The 15,611-nt window shown below is 59.0% G+C and overlaps 6 protein-coding genes across 6 annotated transcripts; 3 read left to right on the top strand and 3 right to left on the bottom strand.

The window, feature by feature from the left end:
- Positions 1-66: 66 nt before the first annotated feature.
- On the bottom strand, positions 67-2,130 carry PSEUBRA_000322 (Pre-mRNA splicing factor PRP21-like protein; the record flags this gene model as incomplete). Its single annotated transcript, XM_016435937.1, has 1 exon — positions 67-2,130. The coding sequence occupies one exon, from the start codon at positions 2,128-2,130 to the stop codon at positions 67-69; it is 2,064 nt and encodes a 687-aa protein (XP_016294913.1).
- Positions 2,131-2,892: 762 nt separating this feature from the next.
- Positions 2,893-4,509, top strand: PSEUBRA_000321 (Anthranilate synthase component I, N-terminal; the record flags this gene model as incomplete). The annotated part of the gene is made up of 2 exons (XM_016435953.1): positions 2,893-2,901; positions 2,998-4,509. The coding sequence occupies 2 exons, from the start codon at positions 2,893-2,895 to the stop codon at positions 4,507-4,509; spliced, it is 1,521 nt and encodes a 506-aa protein (XP_016294912.1).
- A 155-nt stretch (positions 4,510-4,664) lies between these two features.
- PSEUBRA_000320 (uncharacterized protein) lies at positions 4,665-7,100 on the bottom strand (the record flags this gene model as incomplete). Its single annotated transcript, XM_016435942.2, has 1 exon — positions 4,665-7,100. The coding sequence occupies one exon, from the start codon at positions 7,098-7,100 to the stop codon at positions 4,665-4,667; it is 2,436 nt and encodes an 811-aa protein (XP_016294911.2).
- A 1,883-nt stretch (positions 7,101-8,983) lies between these two features.
- On the top strand, positions 8,984-9,874 carry PSEUBRA_000319 (N-acetylglucosaminyl phosphatidylinositol deacetylase-related; the record flags this gene model as incomplete). Its single annotated transcript, XM_016435924.1, has 1 exon — positions 8,984-9,874. One exon carries the CDS (start codon positions 8,984-8,986, stop codon positions 9,872-9,874), a length of 891 nt encoding a protein of 296 aa, XP_016294910.1.
- A 392-nt stretch (positions 9,875-10,266) lies between these two features.
- On the top strand, positions 10,267-12,153 carry PSEUBRA_000318 (tRNA transferase Trm5/Tyw2; the record flags this gene model as incomplete). Its single annotated transcript, XM_016435923.1, has 1 exon — positions 10,267-12,153. The coding sequence occupies one exon, from the start codon at positions 10,267-10,269 to the stop codon at positions 12,151-12,153; it is 1,887 nt and encodes a 628-aa protein (XP_016294909.1).
- Positions 12,154-12,229: 76 nt separating this feature from the next.
- PSEUBRA_000317 (uncharacterized protein) lies at positions 12,230-15,553 on the bottom strand (the record flags this gene model as incomplete). Its single annotated transcript, XM_016435902.1, has 1 exon — positions 12,230-15,553. One exon carries the CDS (start codon positions 15,551-15,553, stop codon positions 12,230-12,232), a length of 3,324 nt encoding a protein of 1,107 aa, XP_016294908.1.
- Positions 15,554-15,611: the final 58 nt, after the last annotated feature.

Genomic DNA, 15,611 nt, shown 5'->3' with positions numbered 1-15,611 from the left:
GATTGGATTAGCTCTGCCTCACTCGATTTTCGCAAAGAAATCACTTCGATTCCGCATCAAAACTTTCTACTTCACAACGTCGACGGTCACCATATCCCCATCAGTCAAGTTCCAATGCGCCAGCGTCTGCTTCAGCGTCGTCGCTTTTCCGTTGACCTTGATCTTGATCTTGCTCGCCGCCACCTGGCTATCTAACAGATCCTGATGTACGTAGTCACGCATGGTAGCAATCGTTGACTTGATCGCCGCTTCGTACGGCTCTTCCCTTTCGCCCCCTTCGTCATTTGGTAGAACGAGAGTGAGTGTGATCGCGGGTCGGGAGTGTGCTTCAATCCAGGCTTTTTCGGGGTGTAGCGAGCCGTCTGTCTTCTTGGCGAGGGCGGTGGAGGGCTGCGGTGCCGGGGGGGCTGGAGGTGGCGACAGCTCGGTTGATGCTGGACGTTTGACGCCCTGTGGTGGTGGTGAGTTCGTGACCGGTCGAGCAGGCAACGTGCTCCCTGCTGGCAGCTGGATCGGCCTATCATCACCTTCCTCCTCATCAACTCCTTGACCCACATCGCCGTCCATCCCCGGGAATTGCGGTCCAAACTCCGCCAACTTCACCACAGGTCTCCCCGAAACCCTATGCATCTCCTCCTCCAACCCCTTGTTCTTCGCAATCAACTCCCTTGCCGCCTGCCGTGACTTTGCGTGACCGTCCCAGATGATCTTCTCCTTCTCCCTCGCCAGTCTCTTTTCCTCCGCCTCGCGCTTCAGCCTGGCGTCCTCGTCTTCATCTGCTCGACCGGAGGCGAGCTGTTTGAGGTAGAACGTGGGATCTGCTCCCGCCTGGAGCGCGGACTGGTTTGCCTTTTTCGCCTCCAACTGCTGACGCTGCTCGCGATAGGCTGGGTTGAGCAATTCGAACCGGACGTGCTCGGCCATCTCGTCTACACCCACCATCTCCCCACACACGGGACACTTGGTGGTGGTGGGTGCGGTGCGCGACGCGAGGCCACGCGGTACGTAGTCGCGACGCACCTTGATCGTCCCTCCCTTGCCGACGACCTCTTCGACCGCTGGCGGTGGCGGTGCAGTCGCCACCCCACTGAGTGAAGATCTCGGCATCACCAGCTCTTCCACTTCCTCTCCGTCGTCCGTCACCATGATCATACTCGCCATCTTCTTCTGCGCCAGCGTCATACTCTCCATCTCGCGCAACGATCGGGGTGGGGGAAGATCGAGATGCCCATCCGCCTCGGTGAGCTCGACGCTGCCGACAACGACAAAGTCCTGCCAATCGATTTCGTCGAAGGCCTGCCGTTGCTTTTCTTGGTCCTCGTCCTGTTTCTTGCGGCGTTCGCGCGTGTACTTTTCCCATTCGGCGCGGGATTTGGCTTGTTCCAGGAGAAGTGGGCGGGCGCCACCTTTGCCGGTGCCGAGCGTGGATCGCGTGCGCTGCGAGGAGATGGCAGTGGTGTCCGTCGTGCCGTATGCGCCGAGTTTGACGGTATCCAGCAGGGCAGCGGTGGGCGAGATGACCTTCTGATACTGCTCAACGAGATGGTTGAAGTAAGGGAAAAGCGAGTGAGAGGGTCGAAGGAATTCGAACTGATACGACTTGGATTCGCGCGAGAGCAGGGAGGTCGCGAACGAACGACCCTTGCGTGCGGTGAAGAGCGCGGTGAGCTTGAGAATGTCGAGGTCGACAGCGGTGATGTTGGGCAGGTCGGCGGAGAACTCGAATGGTTGCGGCTCTGGGGGCGCCTGCGTCGAAGGGCCTGCTACTGCGTTGTCCTGCATTTCTCCTTGTGCAGTACCACTGGATGCTGTATCGTCAGCGGAAGCGGGCGCAAGCGTTTCTCCGCGTCGCACAGCATCTCGCCGAGAAGCATAGTAGGCGTGGTACACATCATCCTCTTTGAGATAGGCAAACTTGGGATTGTTCTGTTCCGTGGCCTTGATGGTCACCTCGAACGCCGGATCCTTTTTCGCGATGAGCTCTGCAGCCTTATCGATCGTCCTGCGCAGTTCGGGTGGCGGGTAGATGATGCCGCCCGTCGAGGCGAACCTGGAGCTCGAGCTCGAGGTGGAAGCGAGAGTGTTGTCGGTGCCATGCGCAGGCGCGGGTAGGTTGAGTGCGGGCGCCATGGTTGCCGTGTTACGCCGCGGTTGCTGCTCTGAGACGAAGCTCGAGCTGCGTGGACGAGACGATCGACGTGCTGCTTTGGCTGCAAGGTGGTTGTCGGTCGAGGAGGTTGTCGGTGACGAACGAAAGGCAATGCAAGTCGGAAAGGGTTTAGGAAAATCGACCGATCTGGCTCAGACTCTTGATTAACGCACGTCGACTATCGGTGATCCAAGAAGAAATGCGAGAAAGCCACAAAAGCCAAAAAAAGAGTGACACAAAAAGAGGGCATCAAAAATAAGGGAGCACAGCGCAGCAGCTTTGAGTGGGGACAGCTTGGACCCGCCGCCGGTCGTTGCGTTCAAAAAAGTGACTCGTGTCCATTCTTCTCATCCTCGTTGTCGAGCTTGATCACATTCTCACTCCCGACCGCCCACTATCGACCATCCACACAACCCCTTTCCTGTACCCGTCTATCGTGCCAGCACGCAGACGACTATCGAAGTCAACGCTATCACACGTTGCACCCATCGCGAGCACCCTCACTGCTCCTACCCACACGGCGGTTGTTATCGTCCTAGCACACCCTTATTGCTTCCCACGACAGCTCATCAGCAAGAACCGTACCGACGGTGCAGCTTCATCGCCAGGCTTCGTCTCATTCGTTCGAGTCTCTTATCGCCACCTCTGGCCCTCGGACCGCTTCTAGCGAGCCTAAACCCGCACTCCTTCCGCTCGGTCCGTCCACCCTACAGAGCCTCGCACAGGCACAAGCAGCTACAAATATGGCTCTGGTAAGCTGTCTCCCCGCTTCCCGTTCTTACTCATCAGCCTTGCTAACCACCCCCCTTGCCCTCTTCCATTCGTCGACCATGCCTTTGACGCAACAGCACGCGCTCAAGCCCTCGCTCGAAGAGGTGCAAGCCGCCCTCCTCGCCCCCAACCCATCGGGCAACATCATCCCGGTCTACACCTCCCTTCCCTCCGACCTGCTCACTCCCGTCACTGCGTACCTCAAGCTCTCTTCCGGCGCAGACATCACCCGTCGCTCGTTCCTCTTCGAATCCGTCACGGGCGGCGAAAAGATCGGTCGGTACAGCTTTATCGGTTCGGATCCGCTCAAGATCATTCGTACGGGTCCTGGGCTTGACGCTACCGGGGATCCGTTGGTGGTCATCGAGCGCGAACTGGCTCCGTACAAGTACATCCCGATTCAGGGGCTGCCGACGTTCACGGGCGGTGCGATCGGGTATATCAGCTACGACTGCGTGCAGTATTTCGAGCCGAGGACGAGGCGCGAGCTGAAGGACACGTTGGGGATTCCGGAGAGCGTCTTCATGGTGGCGGACTCGTTGATTGTGTTCGATCACGTTTTCTCCACAGTTCGATGTGTTAGTCATGTTCATCTGCCGGAGGCGCTTGCTGGGAAGGCGACCGAGGGGGATGTGGAGAAGCTGTACAACGCAGCAAAGGTCAAAGTGGATGGGTTGATCGCGACGCTCACTTCGCCTATCACGCCGATGCCCGTCCAACCGCCCATCCTCACCGGCCAAGAATCCGTCTCCAACGTCGGCAAGGCTGGCTACGAAGGCTTCGTCACCTCCCTCCGAGCCAACATTGTTAAGGGGGACATCATCCAAGCTGTGCCCTCGCAACGTTTGACGCGACGCACCACGCTTCATCCGTTCAACTGCTACCGTCACCTACGACAGGTGAACCCCAGCCCGTACATGTTTTACGTCGACTGTGGGGATGCGCAGTTGGTGGGGGCGAGTCCGGAGACGCTGTGCAAGATCGAGGCGGGTAAAGTGGCGGTTCATGCGATCGCGGGGACTGTCAAACGCGGAAAAGATGATGAGGAGGATCGACTCCTCGCGTCCCAACTGGCGGGGTCAGTGAAGGATCAGGCGGAGCATGTGATGTTGGTGGATCTGGCGAGGAACGACATCAACCGCGTCTGCGATCCAGCCACCACGCAGGTCGAAACGTTTATGAACGTGGAAAAGTTCAGCCATGTGATGCACCTCACCAGTCGCATCACGGGTCAACTACGAGGGGGCAAGTCGAGATTCGATGCCCTGCGCTCCATCTTCCCAGCAGGGACGGTGAGCGGTGCACCCAAGATCCGCGCGATCGAACTGGTGAGTGAGCTCGAGGGCGAGAAGCGAGGTGTCTATGCCGGGGCGGTGGGAAGGATCGATTTCGCAGAGAACGAGATGGACGTCTGCATCGCCATCCGAACCATGACGTTCAAGGATGGGTATGCGTATCTCCAGGCGGGCGGCGGCATCGTGTACGACAGTGTCGAGGAGGACGAGTACGTCGAGACGATCAACAAGCTTGCGTCTAACGTCAGGTGCATTGCTCAGGCCGAGGAGTACTATCTCGCGCAGGAGAAGTGATGCCCACCAGCAAGGGGGAGGGGAAGGCGAAGCGTTGTCTCATGTGTCCTCATAGCATGGTCTGTTCGAAATGCATTTCGATTCACGACAACAGCGATATTCAAACGAGTGTGACAATTGAAAGGACAGAAAGTGACGGTGTTACAAGCGCGAAATCAGGCGCGAATGCCGGCCTCCCACAGGCTCTGCTTCTCGAGGCTCTCTCTGAGCGACGAATGGGTGGAGAGGGCTCTCAAGCGGGCTTCTGCGGCGGCGGCCGTGGTGCTAGCGCCGAGACTCCCTTTGGGGTAGGACGGGATGATGCTCTCCTCGCTGAACGACATGAGGTGGCCGGGTCGGTTGGATTTCGCGCCCGAGGCCGAGCGGGAGAGCTTGCCGTTGTCGCGCGAAACAGCGACCGAATTGATCGAGAGCAGGCTCGGCTTGGAGATGATACTAGCACTAGTGCGGCGTGCGTTGCGCTTGGTGCGTTCCGTCTCGACCAGCTTGCCAAGGTTCTTGAGGATCCCACGACGAGCGGACAACCCTCCGACGAGAGGAGAGCGCGAGTGCGAAAAGCCCGCTTCGTCCTCGCGCTCGAGCTCGCGTCGCGCATCGTGCTGCTCAATCTCGCTCTTGGACATGCGCGAGGCGTTGAGGAAGTCGGCCATCGACACTTCGGGCGCGGCGCGTCGGCGCATCTGGTGGAAGGGGAACATGTCGAATTCTTCGTCGTCGATCTCGTCTTCGTCCGTCGGCAAGGTGTCGGTGGGTTCGGATTCGAGGTCGAGGGCCTTGCGGGATGGAGCGTAGCGCTGGGCTGTGCTGGACGAGGCGTTCGCGCTGGACTCGGCTTGCTTCTTACGGAGACTGGCGATGCTGACGCCGGTCGCGGGCTTGGCAGGTTCGGCTGCAGCGGGAGCAAGGACGGGAGTGACAGCCTTGGAAGCAGCTGCTGCGCGTTCAGCCCGCGGAGGTCGAGAGAGGCTCGTGGCAGCAGGGACAGCGCTGACGACCCGAGGCTCAAGGTCGATGCTGACCTGCTTCTTCTTGGGCGAAGAGACGTTTGTTCGCTCGACCGCGCCGTGCCCGTGCCGAGAGTGAGCATCCTCGAACTGGTCCGTGTCCTCCTCCTCGCTCGTCTGCGTGCGAACGGCGGGGCGCTTTGCGTTGTCGGCGTGCAACTCGCGTGTCTTGAGCTTATCAGGAGACCTGAGGATGCTCTTGCTGCTGAGCATGGCCAAGACATTGTTGCGAAGGATTTCGAGTTCGGACTCGGCTTTGATTCTGTCCTGGTTCGCGCGGCTGAGAGCCTCGGCCAGCTTGTCCGAGCGTGCAAGAGCGTACTTGAGTGCGTATCGGAGTGCGCTGAGCTCGTCGCTTGTAGCACTGGGATCGACATTCGCGTCGGCTTCAGCGTCGGAGCCAGCCTCGATCGAGTCCTGCTGGAAAGCGAGAACGCGAATGGCCTCGGAGGTGGTGAGTGAGGAAATCCAGCTGGGCGTTTGGGTGTAGGTGCTCGAGGGCGACAGAGGAGGCTGGGAGGCCGCAGAGACAGACGAAGCGCTACGGTGACGTTCGCGGCCGTTCATGTCGGGTCTCTTGGAGCGAGTGGCCAGGTCGTCGAGAGTGGGGACCGATTTGCGGTAGGAGCTGCTTCGCTTGGCTCGAGTAGGAGAAACAGGACCTGCGGACACGGGCGAAGAAGGAGCCGCGTCCTTGTCGCCAGCCGTAGACTTTGTGGGCGATGCAAGAGCAGTGTTGAGCGAGAGCTTGTCGTCGTCTTGGGCGTCGGCAGCTCCATCCAAGGGCAAGCTGAGGGTGGATGGCACAAAGCTGTTCTCGAGAACACGAAGGCTTTCGAGGGCGGCAGTGGGTGTTAAGACGGATTTGTCGGCGTCGGCGACTTGGAGCTTGAGTTGCTTGTCGTGGGTGAGAACGCTAGCGGGCGTGGTGGGCGTGGCGGTTTGGCTGCGGCTGAGGGGAGGAGTGCGGGTGAGCTTTTCCTCGCCGGAGTGGCTGCCGTAGCCACTTGCGCTGGAATCGTCGCTGTGGGAGCGAACGCTGAGGCGCTTGGAAGTGATCAGCGGAGTGCTGTCGACGCTGTGAGATTGGCGAGAAGACATCTTATTGGTGACAGCACTGGTGGAAGCAGGACGCGAAAAGGGACGAATGATGGAGGAGGAAGGTTGAGCCGGACGAAGATCGACGAGAATCTTCTGGACGAGTTGGGCGTGTTCGTCTTTGGTGAGACCGGCACTGATTTGTCGCAATGCCCTTCGAATGCTCTTGGACAGAGGGCCTGAGGATCTTTGCGCAGAGCTAGTGGTGTCGTTTCCATCAGTAGAGGCCTGAGGGCCAAATCGTGGGATGGGGGGCAGGGCAGAGGGAGGAGGAGGCGCGAGGAGCGATGAGGCGGCTGAAGGGAAAGCTGCGGCCCCTGCAGTGACACACGCAGGGTCTTGATTGTGCTTGAATGAAGACTCGCGGGAATGCGTGACTGAAGAGGTCTGAGCGGGTCTTTGCGAGGATTTAGTAGCAGCGACGAGGTGGGGAGCATGATAAGGGTGCGAGGTGCGCGAGGCGCCTGCGCTGTGGTGCGGCATGGCCATGACTATTGCAATTGGATCAGAGGGCCTGAGGAAGGCTTGTGGTGGTCTTGACGGTTTGAGCGAAGGGGAGGCGCTTTTGTAGGCTCCTGGCGTTCTTTTGAGAACGACCGGATGCTTGGGTCGCGCGGAGAATTGCGAAGAGAGACGAGATGAAAGTGGGGTCGGGTTGCCAGAGACGAGTGCAACGAGCTGTGCGAGTAGCTAGGCGATAGGAGGGCTCCGAGTGGGAAGGCGGGATTCTGCACGCGATCCGTGCTAGACAATAGGCTCTGACCGGATCGTTCTCGAAGGTCACCGGGGGCAGAAGCTCGGACCTCGACGATGGTCGAATTAGAAGACGGGAACGGCCAACGTTGTCGATGGGTCAAATGAAGCGACTGAGTGCTGTTCTGTGGACGGTTGCAGCTGCGATGTGTGTGGTAGTAGAGAGAAGCGAGCAAGGAGGAAGAGAGATGGAGGTAGAAATGTCCTGAGGTGGTTGGGTGATATACAGTATATCTTCAGTCTCACGGCGCAGTCAAGGAGTGACGGGACTTGGAGGTGCATAATTCCAGCCCATGCAGTCACACGAGAGCAACTCTGCCAACGGGTGAGCAGCACATCACCAAGGTTAGTCAGTGCAACAGTGCCATGAGAGCAGCAGGGCGAGGTCGGGACGGGGAAAGAGAGAGAGAGAGCCTTGGGGAAGAAAAAAGAGGGTTCTCGCCTTGAGCTTGTGACAGGTGACACGCCTGTGGGAAAGTTACACAGGCCGGCAGCGTGGGTTGTCACAGACTGCAGCCAGAGTTTCATGCATCCTCGCCTTGGTTCTTGACCGACGGGATGCCAGGGTGCTGCTCGTCCTACGTTTCCTTGTTCGACTGGATGACTTTGTTTGCAGACAACATGAGCTCGTGCTGGATCGCAAGACCAACAAACAGTGTGTGTCTCTGTTGAAGAGGCAGATCTGGTTGGTGTGAGACAGGCACTTAGGATAAAATGCGAGACAAGCTTGCACAAATTTCGTTTCGTGGGGCTCGAGCTGCAGAGCGGCCACTGTGGCTGTGGACCCTTTCGCCACTTTGGCCAAGGGTTCCCTAGAGCGGACCTCGAAATTTCACAAAGAGCGGGAAGCCGTCGGGCAGTCAAAAGATGGCGTTCAGCAGTCCCGTCCCTCGTATCGCCCATGTACTTCGCCGTCGCTCCCTTTGGTGGCACTCTCGATGACCATGTGATGAGCAGCAGCACACTCTCAAGTACCTTGACTGCACGTGTGGAACCCTAACAATCGGTCCAGTCTTGTCGAACCTACAGTTTCAAGTTGTGCGGTTCGAGGATTGGCACTCTGTCGATCTCTTAATCATGACTTGCGAGCTCGCTTCGAGGTCACAAATGGCCTCATTTTGGATTGCAGATTCTCATTCTCCCCAACCGAGCCTATCACGACCCACAATCTGATCACGCGAGGCAATGGATGAGAGAGAGAGACAAAGATAGCCTTACTTTTGGCACTGCCTCCTTGTACGCACGCCACCTCGCACTACGCCGACGGTGAGCATCGGCGTGCTTCTCCTTGTCGACGTCGCGACATTGCCCCACACCTTCAGTCTCGCGGTCCTCTGCTCGAAACGAGATTGGCTGGCGCCCGCTTAGCGGGCATGCGCGCAAGCAAACAATTCGACTCTAGCCGAACTCATGCCATCATGATCTCACACCGTTTTGCGAAAAGCTTGCTCATGTTACATCGGTGTAGCACACAAATACGAAAAATTTTGACAGCATAGCCGTGCGCACGTTTCTTCTGATCCGAGAGACCCCGCATGAGCTGCTCGAAGCAACACATGTCCTTCCACCTTCCTACCTATCAACTGTCCACTCTTCCCACCGACGACACATCGAACATCATGGCGGATAGACCTAAGCATCCGCTGCATTATTTGCGGAATGCCATCCCGCATCCGCAATTCTTCCTCACCGTCTTCCTCGGCTCGTTCCTGCTGCAGTACTTGATATCAGGCTTGCGTGTCGAGCACCCTGACTTGGACGCCGCCATTAGCGGCTCCATACGCTCCCTGCCTTCTTCAGCGCTACTCGTCACAGCACATCCGGATGACGAGGCCATGTTCTTTGCGCCCGCTGTCCAAGGGCTCGCCGCGGCGGGCACAGTCTTGTCAGCCTTGTGCCTGTCGACAGGGAATGCGGCAGGATTGGGCCATCAGCGGGCCGAGGAGCTCTATGCAAGCTACGGTCAGCTCGGCGTATCGGCGAGCAGAGTCAAGTACCTCGATGACGCACGACTTCAGGATTCGATGGACGCCACCTGGCCTACCCAGCACATCTCCTCGGTGGTAGGCAAGCACATCAACTCGCTCAAGCGCTCCTCCCCCATCGACGCGCTCATCACCTTTGACAAGCACGGCATCTCCGGCCATCTGAACCACATCGCAGCCTACAACGGCACGCGTGATCTCGCCGTCGCTCGCAACCTCCCACTCTACGTGCTGCCCTCGATGGAGGTGTGGGAAAAGTACAATTCGGCGCCTCTAGCCGTGTTTGAGACCTTCATGTATTCGGGTCGACCCGTACCTGCTCAAGATAGCGCCAACTACAAGCCAGCATCCGAGATCCTCATTCTCGCCAGCACGCAACAATACATCAACGGTATCCGCGCCATGCTCAAACACAAGACCCAGCTCGAATGGTTCCGATACCTTTACCTCGTGTTCAGCAGGTACATGTTTTCTAACAGGCTGGTGCTTTGGACGCCCGAGCTCGATGCGGATGTAGAAGCGTAGGCATGTTCTGCACCTGTGTACAGACATTAGCAATGTAAGGATAGTCATGGTGGTACGAAGTGGCAGCATGTCGAATGTGGAGAACTCCCCGTGTCAATCTCGGATGTCGGGTTTGATTGGTTTTTGCAGCGGACACTTTTTGACGTGAGAAGAAGCAAACAAGTTCTTTCGCTCCCTTCGACCATGCCTGGAGCACATCGATCCTCAACATCAGTCCCTCACACATGCTCTCCAGGGGCATCAACATCCCACTCTTCCGTAGAACCGCGTTCACTACAAGTCGTCGTGTGAGACATCAGACAAGCGCAATCGTTCTCTCCCAGCCACGTCCACCGTCCACCTCTCGTCGAGCTGACACTTACAGCGGATTAACCTGCTATCGTCCGTTCAGCATGTCGACTCAGTCCCTCGACCAGCCTGGATCTTCCAGCGCGTCGACGACGACACGCACAGCCATGCGCCAGCACAAGCTCTCCGTCTCGGCACCCACCGCCGTCCCACGCCTCACAGGCACCGAACCGCTCCTCGAGACCATGTCCGGTTCAGCCGGGCTCCTCGAGCAACTCAAACCCACCTTCACCTCTTCACATCATCTCCAAGCCATCGTGCTTTCAGGGCGTCAGCTCCCGCTTCTCACAAAAGACGAAGCGATCATGCCGTACATGTTCAACGCTGCGGGCGTCCGATACGTCCAGCCGCATCCGAGCGGGGACGCTTCCCAACGCATCTTGCTTCTCAACATCCCCGCCGACTCTCCTACGCCCGAGATCATCCTTTCGACCATCGAAAAACACTCTCTGCATCTCCTGCCCTCATTCACCCTCTCTCTGGGGTACGACCACCTTTCGTCGGATCAGATCCTCGAAGCCCTCCTCCCCCAATCTCTGGTTGCAGCAGACGGCGTGCCATCCGGCTTCACCATCGTCGGTCACATTGCGCATCTCAACCTCCTCCCCGTTTACACACCGTATCGTTTCCTCGTTGGTCACATCATCCTCTCCAAACACGCCCCGCATCTCCGCACGGTGGTCAACAAGCTCGATAGCATCGATACCGAGTTTCGCTTTTTCAAGATGGAACTTCTCGCGGGTGTTCCCGAGTACACCGCCCGGGTCAGCGAGAGCGAATGCACGTTTGAATTCGATTTTCGATCAGTGTATTGGAATTCGAGGTTGCATGCGGAGCACGCGAGATTGATTAGGAGGTGTAGGGTGGGGCAGGTGTTGGGAGATGTGATGGCGGGCGTGGGACCGTTTGCCGTTCCTGCGGGGAAGAGGGGGACGTGGGTGATTGCGAACGATTTGAACCCGAGCAGTTTCGAGAGTCTGGAGAGGAACGCGCGGTTGAACAAGGTGTTGTTGGATGACGAGGGTGGGAAGGGACCAGAGGGGCAGGGAGGGGTGGTGGCGAAGTGCATGGATGGGAGGGCGTTTGTAAGGTGGAGCATGGAGGAGACGTGGAAGCGGGCGTTTGCGGGGCGGATGAAGGGGTATGATGGGACTGATGGGGAGATGGAGGATGAGCGATTGCGGGAGGATATGCGCAAGCAGTTGAAGGTCAAGGCTAAGGCGATGAGGGAGGTGCATGCTGCAAAGCAAGCCGCGAAAACCAACTCCTTCACCACCGAGACCAACGATACTGCGGACAAGCTGTCAAACCTCACCCTCGCCGCCCGCGCCCCTGAGCCGGCGCGGCACGAACCCCGTCGCCTGATCGACCACTTCATCCTCAACCTCCCCGCCACAGCCTTGGAGTTCCTCGACGCCTTCCGCGGGGCATACACTCATCTGGCCACCATCGTCACGCCGACTGCGCTTGAATCCGAGCTTTCCTTGCGCGCCTCGTCCGCAGATCGAACCTTGACACCCACGCCCATGATCCACGTCCACTGCTTTAGCAAAGACCCCTTCACGCCCGCACTTGACATTCTCAACCGGGCCAACTTCGCGCTCGGTATCCCACCCGATGCGTCGTTCAGGCTCAAAGCTCGACCCCTCCCACCGCCCACCCAAACCCTTGCAGGTCTCCGCAAGAGCGCTTCCACACAAGACGCCGAGGTGGGCAACTATTTGACTTCTCACCCCAACTACAACACCTACAAGCATCTCTCCACCAGCGACGAGTTCATGTCGCATGTCGAACACGAGTGGCACCGGAGGGATGGTGGACAAGCAACAGCCGGGTTGGAGATTCATTACGTCCGAGACGTCGCACCTAACAAGCAGATGTACTGCCTCAGCTTCCCCTGCCCTGTCGAGGTGCTCTGGGCCAAAGAGTGAGGCACAGACATATCAGTGCAATGGTATCAAAAGACGGACGTTACGAGGTAAACCTTACATTGCGTGAAAGAAAGCCTTAAAAGTTGCCCAATCGATAACCACCTTCTGTAGCGTGGAAGAAGCTGGCTGCGCTAGCCGCACCCGCATTGGGTGGCGGTCTGCCATACACGCCTGGTGCGCCGCCTGCTCCGGGAGGACCGTACTGTGGCCCTTGGGGAGCGCGCATGGGTCTCATCCCCTGCGGCGGGCTAGCGTGCTGCCCGACGCCGACACCCGGGGCAAAGTTGGCCGGGCTATTGTGATCCGTCCAACTGCCTGCATCGCTCGCACTGCCCAACACACTCGGTTCCGCACTCCTCCTGAACAGTCCTGCCTGCTCGAGCTCGCTTGAATAGTCCTTACCTAGCAGCTGGGCGACCACCTTCGCTTGGCCAACGCCGAGCGGGTAGGTCTCACCATACTTGATCAGGCTCCAGAAGATGAGCTCCAAATCGTCCCTCAGACTGGCGAGGGAGCCTTCCGGGTCGATCTGCGCGCGCAGCGCAGCGTCCGTGTCGAGCGCAAATTCCAATTCGTCTTCGAGGCTGTCCGAGAAACCGACGGTGGAGATCTCTGCCGAAGCGGCGGCTTCGTCTTCGTCGATGACGTCCGAGGCCGAGGTGTCGAGGCCCATGGTTCCCGTTGCGTTGTACGTTGCACCGTGGCTTTTAGCGCCGGAGCTCGCGGGGGAGGCCGCACTGATACCGCTCGAGTAGCCAGCCTCGGATGCTCGCGCCGCCACGTCCGGATGCGACCGTCGCATTCGCAGATACGCCTGCACCGCCTCCCGACGGTTCTTCTTGTACTGCCGCGTAACGGAACGCGCTGCAAGTACGATCATGAGCGTCATCAACGACCCGACTTGGAGCAGGTCGACGCGAGCGGCAATGAAGACTTTGAGGATCTTGATGATGCTCTGCGCCGCCTGGGCCGCTTTGCGCGCCGAATCGGGCATGCGGTGCGCCACAGGCTCGTGCAGCGAGATGCAGCTGCCGTACATGAGCGCGTGCGCGAGAACCAGCTGGTTGGTCATGAGACTGATCTGCTTCTGCGGGCGGTAGTTGACACCGTCGTTGAGGAAAGGCGGCTCGTCGAAGCCCGAAGAGGGACGCAGGGTGGGATCGAACGCGGCGAGATCTCGCCACTCGCGAGGGAAGCTCTGGATCAATGCAGTAACCCAGCCGTCGAGCTTGTAAAAGTCAGGCGTCAGCACGTCGTGCACGGAGGCATCGATGGGGAGCCTCGACATATGGCTGACACACTTGGAGTGGAGCACCGCCGCCTTGATGTGGAGGATGGCAGGATCGTAGTGACCATCGGTGAACAGGTCCGGAGACTCGAGCGTCTGCCTTGGTCGATAGATGAGGTCCGAGGTGCTGTTGATAAAGTCGTCAAAGGCACCAGGCAGCTCAGTCTTGATGTCCAAGTCATCGATGCTCTGCGCCCAGTGCGTCGAGGAGCAGGCAGCACGGTCGCTGTAGAAGCAGTTCCAAAAGAGACGAACGCGTTCCTCGTGCTCCAGCGGGCTAGCAGCAGGCGCCTTGAGCACGGCACGATAGACGGCCGGCTTGGGCTGCTTTCTCGCTGCAGCAGGAGGATTGCGGATGTCTTGAGAAGACGCAAAGGTCTTGATGGAGGGCAAGCGGTTGAGCTCCATGCCCTTGAGCAGCGAGCATGCATGGCCAGACGAGAACCAGGCCTCGATGGATCGATCGTGAATGTAATAGTAGGCACACAGCAGAACCTCGATCTGAGCTGCCTCTTCGAAACGATGCTGCTTGGTCGCCTGCTTGCCGAGCTCCTTGGCCTTCTTGGCGTGGAAGGCGGCGGCGGCCTTGAGACTGGCGAGCTTTTCACCAGTAGCAGCGCCGTGGAAGACGTTCTGACCGACAACGTCCGCCTGCAAATCGGAGCTGCGGAGGCGAGGATAAGCCAGGGCAAAGATGCCGTGTAGCAGACCGAGACTTGGGTATCGAGGGTGTCCGGGGCCATGGGACAGCTTCTCCATGAAGCGAGAGGGATGGAGGAACAGCGACTGCACAGCAGCCTTTTCAAAGTAGGTAGACACCAATTGGTTGACGAGGTTAGGCGGCGGGAACTCGGCAGGCCAGCTGGTGACCATGAGTTCGAGGAGAGGGTTGCCAAAGACGTCTTCGTCCATGTCGTCCTGAACAGCGGTCACTTTGGCCTGTTTGTACGCTGCGCTGCGTGGGTCGGTGCGAATCTCGGCTGCGTTAGGGTGAGGATAAGCGGCACCGCTGAGCGCGGGGTCGAGGACGTCAAAGTGGGCGGCGTTACCACCGCCGAGACCACCGTTGGCGGCGACAGCAGCTACGGCCTGCTGGTAGTCGAAGGTGCCAGACAGGGGCATACCGTTGGAGCCGCCTTCGCCCGTGGGCATGCTTGTGGCAAGCATGTGGGCGATGGCGAGCTCGTCCTTGGACGGATGACGTCCAGCGGCATCACCGCCCTGGTTGGGATCAAGTGCCTGATGCGTGCCGTTAAAGACGCCAGTAAATTGGGCGAGACGCTGCTTGAGCTGTTGGACTTCCTGCTGCAGATGCAGCACCTGTTCGTCGGCAGGGTCATCGGCGCGCTTCCGCTTTTTGACTGCGGCGGATGGCATGGGTGAAGCATCCATAGGAGGCAATGCCGACCCAGATGGGGTATCGGGTGCGAACGAGCTGTCCGGGTCTTGACCCGAGATGGAGGCACGGGCAGAGCGGCTGGGCGTTCGCTGGGTGATGGGCAGGTAGACACATGGCGGCATGGTCTCAGGCAAGCTTTCGAGTTCGGCTCGGACGGCAGGATCCTGCGCCTTCTTCTTGTTCTTGGCCTTGTTCTGAGCCATGCGGAACTTGATCTGCCAGCCCTTAGCACATTGACCGCAGACGGGCTTCTGACCGTCACACTTGAGCTTGCGAGCTCGACAGCTTTGACAGGCCTTGTTCCTGCCGAGGTGAGTACCAAAGGGAGAGGCCGATGCGCCGGGGGACGCGGGATCCTGCTCCTGCGCTGACACGGCTGCAGCAGCTGCAGCAGCAGCGGCAGCGGCAGCGGCGGCACTGACGGGGGTGGTCATGTAGCCACCCGAGCCAGAGGCAGAAGACGAGTGAGGTGGAGACATCTGGATCTTGCCTGCACTGGCAGCAGCGGCCACCGCTTCGAGTGCCGCTTGAGCCTCGGCGTGAGAGTTGCGGACGGGAGTGCTGAAGTTGATAGACGAGGAGGCATACGAGGCGTGAGGTTGGTAGCCGTGCTGCGAGTGGTCAAGCTCGTCTCGGTCTTGCTTTACGGAAGGATTGTGTGATTCGTCGTAGGCAGCGGGCGGAGCCTCGTGATGATCGTAGCCGTCCTCCATAGTTGCGTTCGATGCGTCTTGCAGACGTTGCTACTACAAAGGCGTTGGTAGTGACGCG

The sequence above is a fragment of the Kalmanozyma brasiliensis genome, assembly GCF_000497045.1.
Source record: "Kalmanozyma brasiliensis GHG001 unplaced genomic scaffold PSEUBRA_SCAF1, whole genome shotgun sequence".
Classification (NCBI taxonomy): domain Eukaryota; kingdom Fungi; phylum Basidiomycota; class Ustilaginomycetes; order Ustilaginales; genus Kalmanozyma; species Kalmanozyma brasiliensis.
This window is presented reverse-complemented; position numbering and strand designations above follow the sequence as displayed.